The 20,964-nt window shown below is 45.0% G+C and overlaps 1 protein-coding gene across 1 annotated transcript in view; it reads right to left on the bottom strand.

Moving 5' to 3' along the window:
• Positions 1-20,964, bottom strand: part of SARDH (sarcosine dehydrogenase) — a 741,717-nt gene that overhangs the window by 181,464 nt on the left and 539,289 nt on the right. Inside the window, exon 16 of the mRNA XM_078641957.1 lies at positions 15,208-15,355. Coding sequence (XP_078498083.1) covers positions 15,208-15,355 — 148 coding nt within the window. The remainder of the gene's footprint in view (positions 1-15,207; positions 15,356-20,964) is intronic.

The raw sequence follows: 20,964 nt of genomic DNA, 5'->3' as shown, positions 1-20,964 counted from the left end.
GTGTGCCACATGGCACAGGTGTACATGCACAGATGTGCATGTACACGGAATTCGTTATTTACATGCAATAGTATTACATGGTAAATAACGAATTCTAAGGGGCCTGTGGCACTGTTTACTGTGCCACCTACATATTGATTTACAGAATCGGTAAATTTACCGATTCGGTATTTTACCGATTCTGTAAATTTACCGAATCGGTAAATTTACCGATTCTGTAAATCAAAGGCCACCTACATTACAAAACCCAAATACCGGTCGGTAACGGCCGAAATCGGCCGTTACCGACCGGTATTTGGTCTCCTACATCTGGCCCTTAATCTCCCTGAGCCTATAAAAATGAATGGGACTTTGTGTAATGCAACTGTTGCTCATGTAAATCTCTCTAATACTTTTGGGTCAAGTTTGCGCTATATAAAACTGAAAAAAAATAATTAATAAAAAAAACTTCCTACCCACCCAGAGCCTTACACATTCAGTGTACATTAGTAGCAGAGGATGGAAGAACATGTATTCTTAACATGCTCAATTATAAGTATTCATTGTTTAACACCATATGTAAATCCACTTCAAGAAGATACAGGACAACGTGTTAAATTTCAAAAAGTATAGAGAAGGTCTGTGTGGATGCTTAAATACATAATTATGTTGAAGAACACACTGATATGATTTGAGGGATATGTGCAGCTCAGGTGCTTGATCCTTGTATAAATAAGCATACGCTTGCATTGAATGCAATGTCATGTGAATTTGACTATATTTCAGTAAAAATTCAGTCTTAAGAGTTTTTTATCCTAGTCCCCAAATATCATAAAGAATGGCCATTCTCACCATTGGTGTAGTAATGACCTAGTAGTAATTAAGTGGCATACCCGCTGACCAGGCAATGACAGTCGCATGCTACAGGCTTTTTTTTTTATAAGAGGTGAGCACCATGACCATTTCTATATGTGTGTTACTCTCCTATTTCACCAAGTAAATTAAATGTCGTTAATTGAAGAACAAGCATCTGGGCTAATATTCCTAATCGGATGCAGTCACATGTCTTGGATTGTTGCTTTTAGCAGCCTCCAGAGCACAACGAGAAAGAACCCGCTCACAGACACTGGGCAGCAGTGACACCTAGTGACTGGTCAGTGAAAGTCATTAGCATTGATGCAAAAGCAACCTGTCGTTCTGTAACTTGGCACAAGGAGGTGCTGTGATATATCCTTTGCAAGAAACTTAAAAGCAATGTAAAGGAATGATGGAGGAAGGAAAAAATCGCAGAGGAATTAAAACTATTGATCTTGGGTCTGCGGTCTCAGTCAGCCCACTGTCAAGAGTGTGAATTGACCGAGAGCTGGGTTATTAAACAGAGACTATGTAACTCCACATAGGATCATTGTTTAATATGTTACTTAGGACTCAATTGCTTGGGGATAATATGCTTTGAAGATTCTCTGTGAAGAATTTCCAACATAACCCTATAACGAAGGCTTCAATTTCTAGAACTCTAGAGCTAGCATCAAAATCTAACATCAACATTTAACAATAAGAACCATAAATGCGTGCATATACAAAACTACTCTTAGGATAAGGAACACAGTCAAGGTGGAAACATTGCACAGCTTTAATGCTGTATTTACGCTACCTAATACTGTGATATAAAAAGGTGGTTTTCCATTATTCAGTTATGGAAATTATACAGAGAGAGGGACTTGGTTAAAGATAATTGATTGGACCATTGAACTATAAAACATTTATTTAAAACAGTAAAAAGCTACACAGGTGTATTTTGGTTGACTTCCGTCCATATCTAGGTTTGAAAGACTTATGAAACATTTTTGTCGACTTTACATATCAATGGAGCGAGTTTTTAACTTTACTCATTGGTGAATGGAGTACCAATGCAGTTGGTTGGATGCGTGAGCCATGCAAGGTTACAATGTTCACACTTTTTTTAAGTCAGGCTGTACAATTCAAATTTAGAAGTAATAAAATGCTGGTTTAAAATTGACTATATGCATTATCTTTTTATTTTGTATTTTCTCTGTCGTGAAACGTTGAGTCTTGTAGCCACTTCACAGAGCTTTGCAATTCAAATGTTATGTCACCTGAACGAAGGAGAAAACAAAATGCTGTCAAATGACAAAGACCGAACTGGAGTTGTCCTAATGAAAGCCTCTGGCTTGTGAATCTTTACAAACCCCTAGCCATGAGGACTTGGGCACCACACAGCTATGGCTAAAGGGGCCACAGCACTCCGAAGTGATTAAGAAGTAATCAGTCTGGCATTTGATTCATCCCGCTTTCTTGGCATTTTACTAACCCCACTTCCTTTGTTTATGCTCTTGCATTGCAGCTTTCCTAGTTTTAACACGTGTGTTGGTTCCACTTGGGTTTCTCCCTCTATCCTATTTATTCCTACAGGTTCTCCTGTCCACCACTTAATTCACGTTTCTTTCACATCGGCATAGGTAGAAGCATGTCTTACCTGATTTAGCATTGGTTTCCTCTGATTATCTAGCACATTTTGTGACCATTTAGATAGCGTATTGTGACATCTTTGGCTCCTGCCTCGCGCTATATCTTCTGTTATCTCTGATTTTTTTAGACATACCCCCTGATGAAGAGCACCGCTCGAAATGCATAGGGGATGCATTTATGACTGATGTGTACAAATATACCTTGTTGGAAATGCACTAATGTTGTGATTCTTTTGAAATATATACATATCTTCACAAACCATTCAGCATGTGAAGTAATATTCTGAAGATTGGTCCAAAATAAATTATTTTTCAAGAAGAATACACGTGATTACAGATTCTGAACTTTATTGACTTAACGCGTATCCACGCGTCAGGAGGATTCGATATTTCTATCTTACACTGTGTAAGATCTTCCGTTTGACACCATAAAGCTATCACATGCTGCTCGTAAGGGCTGGCACAATGTTTCCCCTAAAAGACTCCACTTTCAGTTATCTAGGTATTGCACATTAGGCGGAATTCTACCTAGTGATTGATGGAGATTACCATGCCACCGTCACCACCTCCGACATCCCCTGTATATTTGAATATGGCAGCAGGCTCTGTTTCGGCTGGCCAGGATACCGGTCTGCCCAGAGTCTTCAAAAGGGCAGAGAAGACTCTCAGAGCAGGAGTAAAGCTTTTAGCATGGTCATAAGTCTTTAGACCTCCCTAAGCCAAGGGTTTTTCCTTTCACACTGGTCTTTAGGGTGTGGGCTTTTGAAACAGACCCGAGACCTAGAAAAGTTTGAATTATTTCTCTTTTATGCATGGTTCTGAAAATATTGCGGTTGTATTTTGCTTTAAGACCCCAACCTAAACAATCAGCTTGTTTGTGAACCATAAAATACAATGTCACTACCAGTGAGGTACCAGGTCCGGTCAGTGCCCTAAGACTGAGAAGCCGCAGTAGTGGCAAGCCACTGATGCCGTATGAACACCTGAGCTTTAGTAGCCATAGGGGTCTACTTTTGAGCACTTTGAGAAACAGGTCTCCCATCGAACTACATTGTGATCAAACAGATCCCTGGGGTAGTGTCTTAACTGGACACTAGAACATTGGCTTTGGGACCAGTTTCTACTGCCAATCATAAACCATCAATATTGTGGGTCGAGAATCCCCCTCACGTCAGTTCTGAGTGATGGGCATATGGTATTTTGAAAATTTGATTCATTACCAGCCAAGAGGGACACAAATTGAACTCCACCTCCTTGAGGAAAAGCCATTGAGAAACTGTGGCTAAGAGCACACACTTGTTATATTTGTAACATTCTGTTTTCCACCTTTAGCCACCGAGTAACATTGTTTCTAGGATAGTAGTGAGATTAGTGCTGTGCAAAATATTTGTTAAATGTGGCAAGCATCTCTAAGTGTAAAGCTTGTGGCATCTTTTTTAAAAGGGCTTCTTTGGATGCTTTTTGCCGAAGCTATTAACTTTTCCCGGTGCCACTGAAGGATGTGGTTGGACTCACAGTCGACTTTAGGGTGGTGCAACCGTTGCAGCCACATCTGCCGCTGAGCTCGGGCAAGGGGTTGTTGTAGGGACTTGGGGAGGGGACGCTGTGTTTAGATATAACTTAAGAATTTAAAAGCACCCACTGCAGAGTGTCTTGTGTGTCCAGCAGTTTAGAGGTCTGAGTTTTGTCTAGTGGCAGTTTTGACTCATCATAAGGTTGTGCAGAGGGTTAATCTGCCAGCTGCAAAGAATGTGTACAATGCAGACTAGAGAACTGGTTATGTGGATAGCACAGTAGTTCACCTCTTTTGCCATAGAGATCCATTTGTTACTTGCAGTTCATAAGTTACAATCCTAATAGAGGACAGTGACTTCTGAAACGTCAAACAGCTGCATACAAACTGCATGGTATAGGTTAGAATGGTACCCCCTCACCCCCAAGTCTTTTCATTATCCTAATATTGCTTTAAAGGGTTAGTTTGGGTAGAAATACATTCTTATTAGTTAAGTCAATCCCAACCACTGTTGCATTTTTAAATCCTGAGTTTGTGCTTCTCCAGAGCAAACACTCTTAAAATATGCTACCTACTAGTATGATTCCTACACCTTGAAATCCTCATTGTCCTATGTAACATTTCCTATACACTGATTAACACACTTATGAATCATTGTCTCTTTATAATGTGTGTGTGATGTAAAGTGCTTTAAAACCCTACAATGGTATGAGTAGTGCTATAAAAAAAATAAAATGCATGTGAGATGGGCTATGGAGAGGAGATTGGCGATAGAGAGATGAGGGGCACCATTTAAGGGTGGTAGTAAGGGAATCCATGGAGAATTAGGTCATGGAGGGGTCCCAACAAAGATTGTTGCGCCGGGCTCCACCAGTGCTAAAGCCGGCCCTTGGTGGTCTGGTGCCTCTTTCCAGTAGCCTCCAGCTCTCAGCAATCCCACACATTCACTCTCAGTTCAGAAGGGCAAAATACCGCTCTCAAAGGCCACTCCGCACACCATCCACTTGCCAGCAGATCTGAAGGCCACTTGACCAGTGACCTTCCCCAAACCTTCCCCTCGAACCCTCACCATTCCCCTTAAACAGATACCCATGTAAACCCTACAGGAAATCCCCCCATGCTAACCCCAGCCTCTCCCAGTATCTCACCCCCCGGGAAGTGGTGGATAACAGGAAGTGCTATTCCCTGCTGCATAGTGTCTTGTACACAAGACATCCTGCTATAGAAAACTGGCACTGCTGCCAGGCTGGGGAGGCCAAAGTTTACCTCTGGAACATTTGATCAAATTGCAAAACTTCACCAACTTCATCAGAGGAAAAATCTTCAGCTTCATTGGTGAGTAATTCGTATGTTTTATCCGTTGGTAATAAACCATGCAACAAATGCATATTTATGATAGGGAGCCATAAGATAGAGAAGGTCAAATCATTCTCGTATCTGGGCTTACTATTTGATGGGTCTTTAAAATTTAACTACCTGGTGGAGGAACGTTGCCGTAAGATGAATGTCATCAATGGAGCTATTGCAGGTTATGGTCGGAGGTTGGGGAGGTGGTGCCCTGAATAGTTGCTGAACTTGTATAACTCCATGTGTTGCTCCAAAGTCACCTATGGGGCAGAGGAGTGGGGCTTTGTGAATATTTGTCAACTTCAGCGGGAGGAGAACAAATATCTGCGCTCCATCCTGAAAGCCCCACACAGTCTAGCTGCAGCCATCGCACACAGGGAGTTAGGGATACCCTACCTTGAGGACCTGGTGAAAGTTAGGCCAATCTTAGCTTGGCTAAAAATCTGGATAAACCCCGAGGCGACCTTAAGTAGGGAATAATGAAGGAATAATGAAGGACTGCTTGGGCAGAGAAAAATGGTTGCGAATCCCGTGGCTCAGTTATGTTAAGTCCGTTTTGGACACTCTGGGTCTCGAGAATCTCTTTGCCGATCCGGCAGCAATTATCCCCCACCACAAGATGATTGTTAAAAAAGCGTTCTTGGCACACACAGCCATACAAAGAATAGAGTTAGATAGGGCTAAAACCACTGTGTGTGCCTACAACCTTGTAAAGACCACAGAAGGAATGGAACCTTATTTATATCTGATACAAAACACACAGGATAGGTTTTTAATGAATCGTTTTAGGCTCAATCTTTTACCATATTTATTGGGATCACCATTAGGGTATTCGCTTCGCCGTTTTGTCTGTAATCTACTCCCGCTGACCCTGTGCTGTGCTGAATAATATAAGGCTATTACCTGGCTGTCGAGACCCTCTGCTCCTCCCGCCTGCCTCCAGCCGCCCTGCTGCTCTCTTACGATCCAGAGCGGGGCCGCCGAGTGGAGTGTGGCGAGGGACTGCCTACAACTCCCGGCAGCCCTTGAGGTCTCCAGCGTCACTCCAGCATCACAACCCAGCGCCAGGAGGCGCATAAAAGTGACACTAGTTTCGGTGAGCGGGGCTTCGCCGTTTTGTCTGTAATCTACTCCCGCTGACCCTGTGCTGTGCTGAATAATATTAGGCTATTACCTGGCTGCCGAGACCCTCTGCTCCTCCCGCCTGCCTCCCGCCGCCCTGCTGCTCTCTTACGATCCAGAGCGGGGCCGCCGAGTGGAGTGTGGCGAGGGGCTGCCTACAACTCCCGGCAGCCCTTGAGGTCTCCAGCGTCACTCCAGCATCACAACCCAGCGCCAGGAGGCGCATAAAAGTGACACTAGTTTCGGTGAGTGGGGCTTCGCCGTTTTGTCTGTAATCTACTCCCGCTGACCCTGTGCTGTGCTGAATAATATAAGGCTATTACCTGGCTGTCGAGACCCTCTGCTCCTCACGCCTGCCTCCCGCCGCCCTGCTGCTCTCTTACGATCCAGAGCGGGGCCGCCGAGTGGAGTGTGGCGAGGGGCTGCCTACAACTCCCGGCAGCCCTTGAGGTCTCCAGCGTCACTCCAGCATCACAACCCAGCGCCAGGAGGCGCATAAAAGTGACACTAGCTCCATTTCGTGGGACGCCGGGCGAAGCCCGGGCCAAGGGCAGGCCCGTTGTTGCCCGTTAGTGACCGGTAAGGACCGGACCGGACCACCCCCCTGTAACATGGGAGACTCCCACGCCCACACCCCCTTACCTCCCTCATAGGGACTCTCTGGAACATTTGGCCAACATGACCAGAGGCACTAGGAGTAAAACCAAATCTGCATCAACTGTTACCCATCTCACAGGTCCGATTGACCAATTTATTTCGCGAACAAACGAGGTCATCGACCAGAGTATTTCCCTGTTGGAGGGCAGGGTTTCCCTAGACCTGGTGAATGCTAAACGCTCTTCTTTGGGCCTCCTGGCCACAGCAGCTTTTCCTATCCAACAAGTCTCCAATACCCCTTCTTTGATACCATCCATAACTACAGTAGAAATCCACACAGTCCCCTGTTCGGTGGATCTCTCAGTAACCAATTCTTTGCCAGACTCCCTTTCGTCAGTGGATCTCGAAACCACTCCAGATTTGGAGCTATGTCAAACCCAGGTGACCTCTCTAGACAAGCAGTCCTGTGGGGTTAGGGAGGGCGCGGTTCCAAAACGGGGGGACGGTAGGATAAATGATAATCTAGCTAGATCAAATGTCCCTACGGAGCCTGAGGGGGGGCAGCCTGTTCCTCCTAGCTCAAATGCATTAAAGGCCAATTATCCTCTTGTGACTATTTCAGATAGCATACCCGATAATCCTTTCAACATGGGCCAGTCAGGGGGTTCCTGTAGGACTTGTAACACCACCCCGTTTCTATTATCTAGCATCAGGGAGCTTCTTATGCATCACCTAAAACCTCTGGAATCTAGTTTGAGGTACCTCGAAAAACAGATAGCAATTCTATCTGTTACACCATCTACTCAGTCTAGCTTAGATCAAACAAAACAGGGGAAAGTGAAAGCTAAATGTCCAATAATAGCTCCCCAAATGGCCCAATCAGGTCCTTGTAGCAAGCCGACTACAGCTGCAAAGGCTTCTATTGCGCAATCAAAGCCCATCGTACCATCAGCCCCTCCCCATTTAAACTCTGATGTAGGTTTGGCCACGACCAGAATAGCCACCGTTCCATCCCAGATCCCCCCAGGTCTTGTGAGAGATTCCAATTTAGCCGTCAATAAAAATCAGACACCCTTACCACCTAAAACACCGGGATTAAAATCCTCGGGGGTAGAAAAAAGGGGAGTACGGCCAAGGCACCCCATACACCTTCCACCCGAGGCATCACCCTATACGGTCATTCTTACCGGTGTTCCAGAATTACCGGATGGTAATGACGAACCTCCTTGGTCCCTTAAAAACAAGGTCCTGCAGTGGCTCAGTTTAAATAGGCCCTTGCAGCATCGTCACTCAAATAGAATTTCTACAGTCTGAAGAGTAACTTGGATAGGGGATGAACGTAAATCAATACAAGGTGATTGCATTATAGTAAACTGTGATGATCCTACCACAGTCGACTATATTTGCTCCTGGCCAACACTGGAAAAAAGGGGGGGAATTGACGCCCAACGTCTCTCCTTTTTTTACCCTCCAGTGAACACCTATCAATACTTCCCCACTCCAAATTGGCAACAACCATCCGAACCGCACTGGAATCATGTGGGCCACAGATATACTGGACTTTTATCGACCGGCACGCTCCCTTAGGTCAGAAACTTTGGCCTTGGCTCGGGTTCCACGTATCAAAAAGGCTCGGCTAGGCGGCCGGTCTTTTAGCTTTCTCGCTCCTAAGCTTTGGAACTCATTGCCGTTGTCTCTGCGGAGCACCTCTAATTTGCTTATTTTCAGGAAAAACTTGAAAACTTGGCTATTTGCCGGATAATTCTCCCCTCTGTGGCCCCTTTTTTTGTTACTGTTATGTTTTCTGCCCCCCTTTTGGTTTGGAGCTCAAAGCGCCGGGACACTCCTTTGGAGTAGCCGTTGCGCTATATAAGCCCTAATTTAACATAACATAACATAACATATAGAAACAGGAGCAGAGAATGGCAGACACAGTTCTGGTATCCAGGCAGGACCCACGTCCCTACGGAGGGTTGGCAAGGTTTTCCAATCAGAAATCGATATGACTGCTTGGAAATGGTAGATTGACCGATAGTGAACGCAACTAGTGTGAATCAGGCCTGTAGAGTTTCTGGCGTTCCTTTTAGCCCTGGAACACAATTAAGTTTGCCAGAATGTCAAACTCCCTCACAATTAACAATGTCCATCCATAAAGTTAATGAGGACAGAACTAGACTAGAACTTTCCTCTGCCCTCCCCAACAAAATGACGGATGGACCCCTGGAGGCTTCCATCGGAACAAACGCTCCAAAATTCCTGAAGATTAAGGACCCTGTTAATAATAATAAGTCAGGGATCGTGGCCCTATCGGTGTGCCCGCTTACGCGTGCTCCCGATCCTTTGTTACCTGAAACTCTACCACCTCAGCCAAATGACCATCTCCATACCATAAATCAGAGCTTTTCAATCTTGTATTGGAACGTTGCAGGTTTACGTGCTAAAATGTCTCTCCAGCCGTGGTTGGATACGATAACTGAACATCAGATAGTCTGCCTTCAAGAAACATGGTCAACTATTCCACATCATTTAGCGGGCTACAAAACATTCCACATCCCGGCCAGTCAGGGTGTCCTGGGTAGACCCAAGGGAGGACTGGCAGTTTACGTTGCCAATACCCTCTCTTCCCTAACGATACGCACGTCCAAAGAAGACCCGAGCTGTCAAATCCTGCAGCTAAAATTTAGCAAAAATAGTACTTATTTTTTAGTTAATTTCTATAATAATCTCGGAACAACGGATTGTATAAAAATCCTTAATGAAATCACCACTTTTTTAATAACCTTGCGTAATGAGTTTCAGACAACCCCAGCATACGTGGTCTGAGGTGGTGATTTTAATCTTCCACTATGCACTAACTATAAAAACGGAAACTGTGGCTTACTGGATGAACATGGTAGTCCATTGCCCCATTTTGCGCATTCTATCTGCGGAAACATACTAAATGAGTCCTTCTTCTCACTAGAGCTTGATTTGGTCAATGATTTAGTAGAACCTCCATCTGACTTTTTACCAACCTTTCATGGTAGGGGGTTTTCACTACTATTGATTATATCATGTCCTCTCACAGTTTGAAGGGTCAAGTGGCAAATTTTCATACCGGGACTGACGTTAGTAGTGACCATTTTCCCATCAGTGTTACAGTCGTTACTAAAAATGTGTTTTTCCACTCTAACATCACCAGCCAGCTAACACAAAGCTCATTAACTATGAACAAGGTGAATGGTTTCACAGTCAAATGGGCAAAGGTGGACCCAGCCAAAATCACCGAGAGGGTTCTCGTAAAAGCCAGACCTTGGGTTCTTGACTGCTTAACTCCAGACTCTACTCCACAAACTATCATGGCCAGTTTTCAGAAAATCTTGGCGGTAATTAGAGAGGAGTTCACAGCCAAGCACAAAAGCAAAAAGTGTACTACCGAGAGATGGTTTAATACGAAGTGTCGAAAGGCTCTTTCAAATCTAAAGGCAGCCCTCTGTAGAACTACAAGGGATACTTCGGAAATTTCCAGCTTAAGGAAACTCTATAACATAGCCAGAGCAGAATGCAGGAGAGAAATTAAGCAAAATCTCTGGGCACAATTACACGACAGCTGCCATAAGAAAGACAGCGCCCTCTTCTGGCAAGTTATTAGATCCCCTTTCCTGGCCGATCCATCAACAGGACAGCACTTAGATGTTGCGATGACAGCAGATGAATGGGTCGACCATTTTTCTAAAATCTTTGGGAACTCTCAACCAGAACCTCCAGGTGATGATCAGAGCGGAAGCAGCAAGTCGGGGAGAAACTGCTACCCGATTAACACCCATTTCAACCACATAGAGGTCGCGAAAGCTCTTAAAGCGTCGAAACCCGGCAAAGCACCCGGGCCTGACAGAGTCCGTTAGATTTCTTTCTTCACAACCTCGAACTTTGGTCTCCACTTCTCACCCAGGTCTTGGCTGCAGCTGTAACAACTGGGCTGATAGATTCATGGTCGACATCAATCTTGCTCCCCATCTTTAAAAAAGGCAACCGAAACGACCCTGCATGCTAAAGGCCTATCTCCCTTCTGGACTCCATGGGCAAAGTTGCGGGTCGGGTGGTTTTGGATCGACTTCAAGTCTGGGCCCAGACCAATAACATCATGACTGACCTGCAATATGGCTTCCAGAGGGGCCTTGGGACTGTGGACCAGGCCCTGAATCTTGCCCTCTTGATGGGGAAGTACGCGGGAGCCAAAGGAGGTAACATCTTTCTCGTGTACGTTGACCTCAATGCAGCGTTTGACTGTGTCCTGCACTCCAAACTCTGGGCTATTCTTAGGGACCTTGGGGTGGACCCAGCCCTTATTGTTTTCCTCCGTGAATTGTATTCCGACGCAACGGCATGTGTCAGATTTGGAGTTAATGGCGATCTTTCACCCTCTTTTTCCATCGGAAAAGGTGTAAGGCAAGGATGCGTACTGGCTCCCTTCCTATTTAATCTTTATACCAACGGACTTGAGCTGGCCATGTTAGAAGGGAGCCAGGATTTACCTCAGATTAACCATCGCCCAATACCAACACTGCTATACACAGATGACTCGGTCATTCTTGCCAGAACATTGAACCAATTACAAAAGCAACTTAATAAATACTGCTCTTTTATGGGTTCTCTTGGCCTTAGAGTCAACATAAAAAAGACCTTTACCATGCATGTTGGCCCTAGGGTCAAGAATCCCAAACCAATTTTTGTCGGAAAAACAAGGCTGGAAAAAACATCCGCCTATCCGTATTTAGGCATTTTGGTGGATGACTCTTTAAACTGGCGACAGGCCGCGGCCAGCAGAAAACTTCTTTTCCAGCGTGCAACACCGGCCCTGGTCTCTTTCTCCAGGAAACTTGGCAAACCTGCTCCTTCCGAACTGCTCAAGATTTACTACGCAAAATGCCATAGTGTGGCCACCTATGGCGCGGGAGTTTGGGGTTATGGCCCAATAGATCCTATCCAGACAATAGAGAATGGGTTTGTTAAATACCTGCTGGCACTTCCACAAGGCGCCCCGATCTATGCTTCCCATAATGAGCTAGGCATGGACTACATCACTGATACCATACGATCCCAACCAATCCTTTTATGGCATCGCATATGGACAAAAGCTGAGTGCCATCTAACACGTTCTTTGATCAAAGACTGTATGGATCTAACAAATTGGCGAAGGATTCCATGGCTGGTTTACGTGGGAAATTTCTTCAGAGATCTTGGACGTAGCTCTTTCTTCGATGATCCACCTAGCGTGGAGGACACTTCGAGAAGGGAGCTAAAAAGGATCTGCTTGGGTCACCTAAGAGAATTTCGTGGCTCAATCGAGATCTTAAAATCTTCCAATTCCCAAATTTGTGCAGTTCAGACTGATAAAGGTATGCAACCATATTTGTCATATTATTTGTCCAACTATGAGAAATATCTCCTGACAAGATTCCGTTTCAATTCCTTTTTTCGTTTAGTTTCCTTTCCCCAAATACAGAATTGGTCGAACTCCATCGCGAACTGTCCGTGTGACGGTGTATCTACCCAGTCAACAGTCCATGTTATTTTCTTTTGTAAATTTTATAAATTACCTCGGAAAACCTGGATTCTACCACTCCTCCGCTCAATTGGTCAAAGGTCATGCTATCCAGCGTTTACCTCCTTACAGCTTTTGGACTCAGTACATTTCGCAAAGTGCATAGCTACCTTTTTAAAAATCAGCATTAAGATACGTCATGCTCTTGATTGATAAATGTTCACGTACCTAGAAAAGAAAACTGTACTTATTTTTTCTTTTATCTCTGCCCTCTTCTATATTGGGTAGATTTATTTTTTTGTTTAATATTTTGCTACAAATGACTGTTTTATTTATGTACTTTTTATGGTTTCAAACAAGTGGTAACCGAATAAAAGATTATGAAACTGAACTGAAACTGTATTCCCCCACAATTGAGCAGAAGGGAACCTGCGGCTGCGACAATAGGTCTCTGCAGGATTCCCTTCATTTTGTATTGTTATACTCATTTTATTCTGAACCTAGGCGTAGATTTTTGGTAGACATCTTAAAAAAATCTAATATAAAATGTGCTCAAGAGGCTTTGATTTTCCTACAACAGGCGACCGATCCCCTTACATTGTGCTGTATTATTAATTTTATTAAAGTAGCGGTTCGATTGAGGGCAACTCGAGGGGGGGGAACTGCGAGATTTCTGAGACTGGTTTTAAAGGTTTATAATGTCTTTTCCTAACACTGTGATTTAGCTGTATCTATATTGGGATTCACGTTAATTTAATTGTTTTTTTAATGAAATGAGTGTATATTGTATGTTTGTACATTTATGGTGATTTTTAATCATCGAATAAAGAATCCTGACTGACTGACCGACTGCAAAGTAAGACCTTGGGTCAGATTATGAGTTTAGCTGTCCTGGAGTGGGCTGCCACGCCACTTCCCCGCTCCTGGACCACCAAACCCATGAGCGCACTGCCCACCAGATTATGACTTTTTCAGTCACTGGCAGGTGGTTCTTTGGCGTTCCCACAGCGGTGCCTATGAAATAGGCACTGCAATGGGAACATCAAAAGCAGTATCTGCATGGCATGAACTGGTGCAGTCCGTGCCCTGCAGGTACTTGGGTGCATGCACACAGGGGGGGACAACAAGTGCCTCCCTGCATAGACCCTATGGCCCAGAGGCACAAAGGGGCCCTGTAGGGCCACTTTTGTTTCCTCTCCACCACGGTTTTCATGGAGGTGGATCACCATGAAAATAATGGCGGAGAGGAAACTTGTAATATGCTTGCTGGGACTTCGGGGGTCCAGCCAAGCATATTGCGGCATCAAGACTGCTGCAACACCACCAAGGATCTCTGATCCCTGGCAGATGCGGCAGTGCAATGGCGGTCCGACCGCCCAACTCCTAATGGGGCGGTAAAACCTCCAGTGTAGCTGGGGCTGGACTGCCACGTCACTGAGTCTAGCGGTCTGTGGACCACCAGACTCATAATCAGGCCTTAAACCTTTCTAAACAATCCAGGAGGTAAAGTGCATTGAGCATGAGCCCTATTGCTGTGTCGAAAGGTATCTGGATTTGCAATCAAATGCACCGAATTAGAATACGATGTGAATGCTTGACACAACTATCATTGGAGAATCAGGTGTATAAAGGGAGTCATATAGTAATTCAGTTGGATTGCAAAAATATCTGAAGCCCAGACTCAGAGAGGTAAATGATAGGACTCACCAGGGATACTCCCCACAAGCCACTGACTGCCCCAGGGCAGAGAGAACATACATTACCAAGAGAACCAGTTGTGAAACAAAGACATACCAATACATGTGGCACTAGCACCTACTGGTGGCCAGCAAAGGTCACTCTAGCCTCGGAGTTATGATCACTTTTAGGAAAGCCTCAAGTTAAAGACTTTAGGAGCATTTGTGTCTAGAGAGGTCAGAGTAAGGAACATACTACAGGTAGGGTCTCCTGCTACCACTACTATTTGCAATATATTGTGTAAATAGTCTTCAGTCTAGGCAGACAGCACTTGAAATCCGTGGTTCCTGCAGTGATGTGTGAGAGTTCACATTTCTGAGGCAATTATCAATTATTCTAACCCTGAAGGTAAGGCCTTGAGTGTTGTGGGGTTTCCGTACAGCACACTATTGGATATGTGGCCATTTTTGCATGTCAGTGACAAAGCATGTTGGGATTTTAGAGAGCAGTGTTCACAACTTAGATTTTACTAGGGGTTAAGTGATGTCACTGCAATGGATGAAAAAGCACCCGCTAGAAGATATTTAGGGGGTGAGGAGGAAAAGAGAAGAGGTGGAAAAGAGAACTGTTGAATTCTAAGAAGTGGTTTTAAAAAAGATTCGGACATGCCGGGTGGACCTCAGACTGCGAATAAGATGGTTGGACAGTGGCATGATGAGTCCATTTGGGTGGACAGACACTCAACATTTAGCTAACGTCTCCAGTGATAGATTGTTTACTATAGAAGCATCCACTTTCCAGGATAAGCCTGCTATATCATATATATTCACAGCATCATTCTAACCAAAGCTGGTAAAGGTGTTTTCTCACCAGCAAAGGCCAAAGTTCAATACACAACACCACTCAAGTAATTTCTTGCACCCAGTTTACCCAGCAGACCACTAGTCATTTGAACTCACCTGGATGGTCCCTGCACACTAATCATGCCCATGTCATTGGAGCGGTCGACCATGGTACATTGGAACTTCATGTCCTGAAGCACTGACATGATGTAGGACCAGTTGTGCTGGGCAACACCTCCACCAATGGCAAGATAATAGCCGTCTCCTGCGGAAGAAGAAAGAAGCCTTGTTAGGAAGGAGGACGCCATTGCTGGACCTCCTGTAGCACACAAACAAATGCTGTGTTACTAATCGTGACGAGTTGGCCCAGTGTTGAATCCACGCAGTACATACACATTCTCCAGCTTGTGCTTGTACTTTTACGATTAGGAGTGCCAAAAATCAAAGTATTGTTAGATCAAAGCTAGGACTGGCCCAGTGTGTCAGACAAGCAGGGGTTACTTGGATGCCATGATTAAGAGATGGGGAGGATGAATTGCAAACATATCTTCTCGAACAAGCAATTGATCAGAGAGCAGAGGCTAATAGAATCCGCACCCACAAATGAATAGTGTCTCCTAATATATTTGATGGTGCACGAAACCAGGGAGTACTTACCCCTATACTCCCCTCAATGTAGGAATTAATCCAACAAATTCAATACAACAACAAGGTTGGTTTCAGCACTCTATATACAAGTTGATGATGCTCTTTATCACAATCAAATTCAAACTGGTATTTCATAAAAACAATTGCACATAAGGAAAAGAAGTATCCAGCTTCAGTAGACTTATTTCTTGTTCCAAAATTCACTTTATTATTCATAGAACAAAAACTTCTTCCATAGACGAATTCACCATAGCCAACGCGTTTCGTCTCATTATGAGACTTCTTCAGGGCTTTAAATGTATGATATATATTGTGATAATATAGCCAGTGTCTAACCCAGGGTGGTGTGGAGTGCAAAAAAAGATGGATTTAGGCCCAGATCTCTGTACTGGGGTGAATGTATGACATTGTTCTACATTCTGTCCATCATCTGTGTTTTTTGCAATTTTCACCCCGAGTGGGCTGGGTATGCTCAGACGTGAGTCCCAGGCTCTCCACACCACTGGAGTCAAGCTATCCAGGCTGATGAAGGCTGATAGCCAGAAACCGGTCCTTGGATGCTTGATTCCGGTCTGGGAAAGACATGGCTTGGTAGTTCGGACAGGACTGTTCCCATGAGGCACAGGGTCAGAGCTGATTTGCATATAGCCAGTGTCTAACCCAGGGTGGTGTGGAGTGCAAAAAAAGATGGATTTAGGCCCAGATCTCTGTACTGGGGTGAATGTATGACATTGTTCTACATTCTGTCCATCATCTGTGTTTTTTGCAATTTTCACCCAGAGTGGGCTGGGTATGCTCAGACGTGAGTCCCAGGCTCTCCACACCACTGGAGTCAAGCTATCCAGGCTGACGAAGGCTGATAGCCAGAAACCGGTCCTTGGATGCTTGATTCCGGTCTGGGAAAGACATGGCTTGATAGTTCGGACTGGACTGCTCCCATGAGGCACAGGGTCAGAGCTGATTTGCATATAGCCAGTGTCTAACCCAGGGTGGTGTGGAGTGCAAAAAAAGATGGATTTAGGCCCAGATCTCTGTACTGGGGTGAATGTATGACATTGTTCTACATTCTGTCCATCATCTGTGTTTTTTGTGAGTTTGATCATTGGCACGTACACTGTTGCCAAGCGCTGCCCTCTGTACCTGGCATTTATGGATCTTTCAATAGCCTTTGACTGTGTCAACAGAACCAAGCTGTGGCTGAAGTTATTGGGTTAAGCGGTAGAGGTGGCATTAGTGAACTTTTTGTACATCTTACATATAAATCTAGCTGCGAAAGTTAGTTTTGGCCCGGCAGGTGAATTGTCGGATGTTTTTGCCTTGCCCGAGGGGTGCGATAATGGTGCATTCTGGCCCCTTGACTCTTTATTATCTATATAAAAGGGCTGTGCTCCTCCCTGATTAAGGCCTCCAAAGATAGTCCTAAGATTGCTCACAAACAGGTATCCGCACTATTATATGCCGATGACGCTGTATTATTGCCACGGACCCCGAAAGCACTTTGGCCATAAGTGGAGTGCTTCATTTCTTTCATGAGGAGCTTAGATTTGGCAACAAACTTTGGGAAGTCACGCGTCATGGCTTGTGGGCCACTGAAGAAAAACATACGAAGCTTATGATAAAAGGTCAATCGCTCGGTAGCGTGAGCAACTTTAGCTACATAGAGGTTATTTTGAACTCAATGGGATCATGTCAACCGCAGATCAACAGGTCACGCTTAAAACTTATTAGAATTGTTTGAGCAATATCGAATCTACCTCGGTCTGTAGGGAAAGGGCCCATTCCCCCCTATTAAATATATATAGCACCCAATGTGCCTCTGCTGCTCTGTATGGTGCAGGGGTTTGGGGACATCATAATGCTTCCTCGCTTCAAGCCGAAGAAGATCTAATTTTCCAGCGTTTACTTTATCTTCCACCCTCCAGCTCACATTTTATCATGCACTCCGAGCTAAACTTGCAGTACATTTCAGATAAACCAAAACTGGTCCCACTGCAGTTATGGGTGAATGTATGGATCAACCCTGGGGCCAGCTTAAGCAGGGATGCCATCATCGGCTGCCTAAGTTTGGACAAGCCGGTACAAAAGGGGGTGGTGATGGACGGAGCATCTGCCTCATGGGAACAGTCCAGCCCGAACTGCCAAGCCATGCCTTCCCTGAACCGGGAAGTGTTTGATTGGTTCAGATGCTCCGTCCATCACCACCCCCTTTTGTACCGCTTTGTTCGCCATAAGTTGGCAGGGTATGCGCAGACGTGAGTCACTTGCTCACTTGGCCACTGGATTCAAGCAAGCCTGGCTGAAGACGGCTGTAATGCCAGAAACCGGTCCTAGGAAGCTTATTTCCGGTCCAGGGAAGGCATGGCTTGGCAGTTCGGGCTGGACTGTTCCCATGAGGCACAGGGTCAGACTGATTTGCATATGGCCATGTCTGAACTGGGGTGGCAGAGTGGGCTAAAGAACGGTGATGGATTAAACCCAGATCTGGTGACTGGGTGTGAGTGTTTGATTGGTTCAGATGCTCCGTCCATCACCACCCCCTTTTGTACAGCTAAGTTTGGACAAGGGCCTCTCCATCCCATGGCTAGGCTACATCTCCAAAATTTTTAATTCAATGGGTCTGTCTTCCTTGTTCACTGATTCCATAAATATTAAAAGGGACGATAAGTCGAAGTGCAAGCTACACTTTCTGGAGCTTTGACAAACGCAGAGGATGTGCAATCAATGGAGTAAAAGCTATGCGAGAGATTATTATAGGTTTTAAGCGCCTGCTGAAGCCGTATTGTACCTGATCCCGGGTCTCACACACCGGGAGGTGTCTCGCCTCTTCCCTTTAAAGGTAGGAAGGGTTTGGTGGTTTTTGTGGTTTTGAGAGGAATGTTGTGGCTCTCTGGGGAGATTTGACCCCGCCCTTGTGATGGTTTTTCAGATCAAACTCCGCTGCACTTTATGCTTTTCTGTAAAATGTTCAACCCTTTCTTCCAGCTTTTTCTCAAACCTTTATTAAAATCTCTAGGGCATCAAAAATGTGGAGAAACTGTATTTTTTCTTGCGCTTTTAATCAGTCCTGATGTCTGTTTTAGGGTCAGCTCTTTTCTCAAAGCGGCAAGCGAGATGCAGGAATTCTATGGAAGGTGAGCCTCCTGTTGTGGGGAGCCCTTTACATCGCCCTCAAAGACTGTGCTTAACACAGCGACTGAAGGCTGCATCACTGCTAGGATTTTGGTAGTAGTTTTATCTCTGCGATATAATATTGTACTCTGGTTTCAGCTGTTCTTGGTTGGTATTGTATTGTGTTACCTTGTTTGCAGGTTGTTCTGCGTGTTTTAATCGGACATTTTAAAACTGTACATCTTTTATGGCTAATCTTGGTTGAATAAAGTTGTGACTGACTGGCAGATGATATTATAGTTCAATTTTATGATACTTAATTTACAGTCTTATAGAAAGAAGGAAGGACGAGTCTGCCTTGCTGATATTCAAACTCTGAGCCCTGCATTTGTTAGCAGCAAACGTATAGCTCACTGAGCCATTCAGCCGACTGTTGTGCAGCGCCACAAAATGTAATTTTTCCTCTGCTTTGAGGTGAAAGAAATTACAGGCATTGATCATAAATGGAAGAGTGCAGAAAAGTGAAATGAGTCACATGAGACGAGGTCAGTCTCGGGCCCACTGGATGCAAGTGGTCTGCAGACTCCAGCCTCTGGTAGAGCTGGCCTGGGTCCCAGCTTGCAGGCTTCTGAGAAGCCGAGACCAGGCCTCTCAGCTCTGCTGCTCAGAAGGAGCTGGAGAGGGTGGAGACGCGGCCAATGGGCGGCCTTCTGCTTCTGTCCTTAGCCCTGCAGCCCTGGAGAAGTCACAGGTGCCTCGCGCCTTGTCTGCACATCATAATCCCATTTGGGTCGTGAGCCTGGTTGCCAAGGCGTCTCTTCAATTAGCCATGATTCCATTAGCCAGGGCCTGTGCAAGGGGCAGGGCTGTCTGGAAGCCCTGCGAAGGGCTCCTATCTGACGGAAACCCAATAACCGATGTGATGGGGAACGGGCCCTGGGGCGCAGCAATGCGCTAATTGGGTTACACCACTTGCCTCCTGATAGAAAACATGACAGGTCGCAACTAACACTTCCAAACTCCAACTCCTGCTGGCCAATTAAAAACAGGCTCTCAGATGAGCTGACAAGCGCGCCAATGGCTCATCAGTCAAGAGACGCTGGCTCAGGGCCAGGCTGGGAACCAAAAACAGCCCTGGCTAATTTTATCAGACCAACCCTCAGAGCACGACGTGAGCAAGCCTGGCCACTGTAAGAAGGGCGGGAGGTGGAATTTGGGGAGGGGGCTATTGGTGGGGGTGGGGGGAGCCAGATGGAGCCCCTCCCTAGAATGTTTTGTAAAAATTGAAAATATGGTGCGCTTCTCAACACATCTTTCATTATCGAACCTTGTCCAGTCATTGAATAGATGGATGGAGGATTGCGACAAGGTGGCATGACTCAATGGATCAATGGTTGGATGAGTGACTAGTAGGTGATTAAATTAATTCAAGAATGGATGACAATGAATACAGACGTTTAGTTACATGGAGCAAACGATCTAGATAAATTGACTATTGGTGCGTACTCTGGTTTTAATTTTAGCTTCTGCATAAAAGCATCACCTCCCCAAACACTGCTACCGCCAAGCCTCGTGAAATATGCCCAGCCCAGATGTATTTAACATAGTGCATTGGTTTAGCACCTCCAGGGAATTAAACACAAAGCATAAAGCTTTGATCTAAAGAGAGCGAAAGAGATAAACATCTAGTGAATGAATTCCACAAAGTGAAAAGAGGAAATCTGGCATCAATCTCAACTTCCATTGGACCACGTGGTGTGATCCTAGGCAATTACTTTTTTCCCACTGCCTCCTTTTCCCTCATCACACGAGAGCACCTTGAAATGCATGCACAAAAGCAAAAGAAAATACTGTTACCCCATACGTAATAAAATCTTAAGCCGCATGTAGGGGGGAAAACGTAACTTAGTTCACTGATCACATGGTCCTCAGGGCAGATGGGGTGGGAACTTGATTGTTTCTGAGTTTATGTTTAGAAAGTCTGATTTTCAACAGTTGCCACTCAATGCAATGGTATAATTCAATATATTAAACTGAAATGCATTGAAATAGTCTCATTATAGAGAAATACACTGATTAGAATTTTTAAGAATTTATCATATATGAACTGGACTCTCT

This window comes from Lissotriton helveticus, chromosome 5_1 (assembly GCF_964261635.1).
Source record: "Lissotriton helveticus chromosome 5_1, aLisHel1.1, whole genome shotgun sequence".
Classification (NCBI taxonomy): domain Eukaryota; kingdom Metazoa; phylum Chordata; class Amphibia; order Caudata; family Salamandridae; genus Lissotriton; species Lissotriton helveticus.
This window is presented reverse-complemented; position numbering and strand designations above follow the sequence as displayed.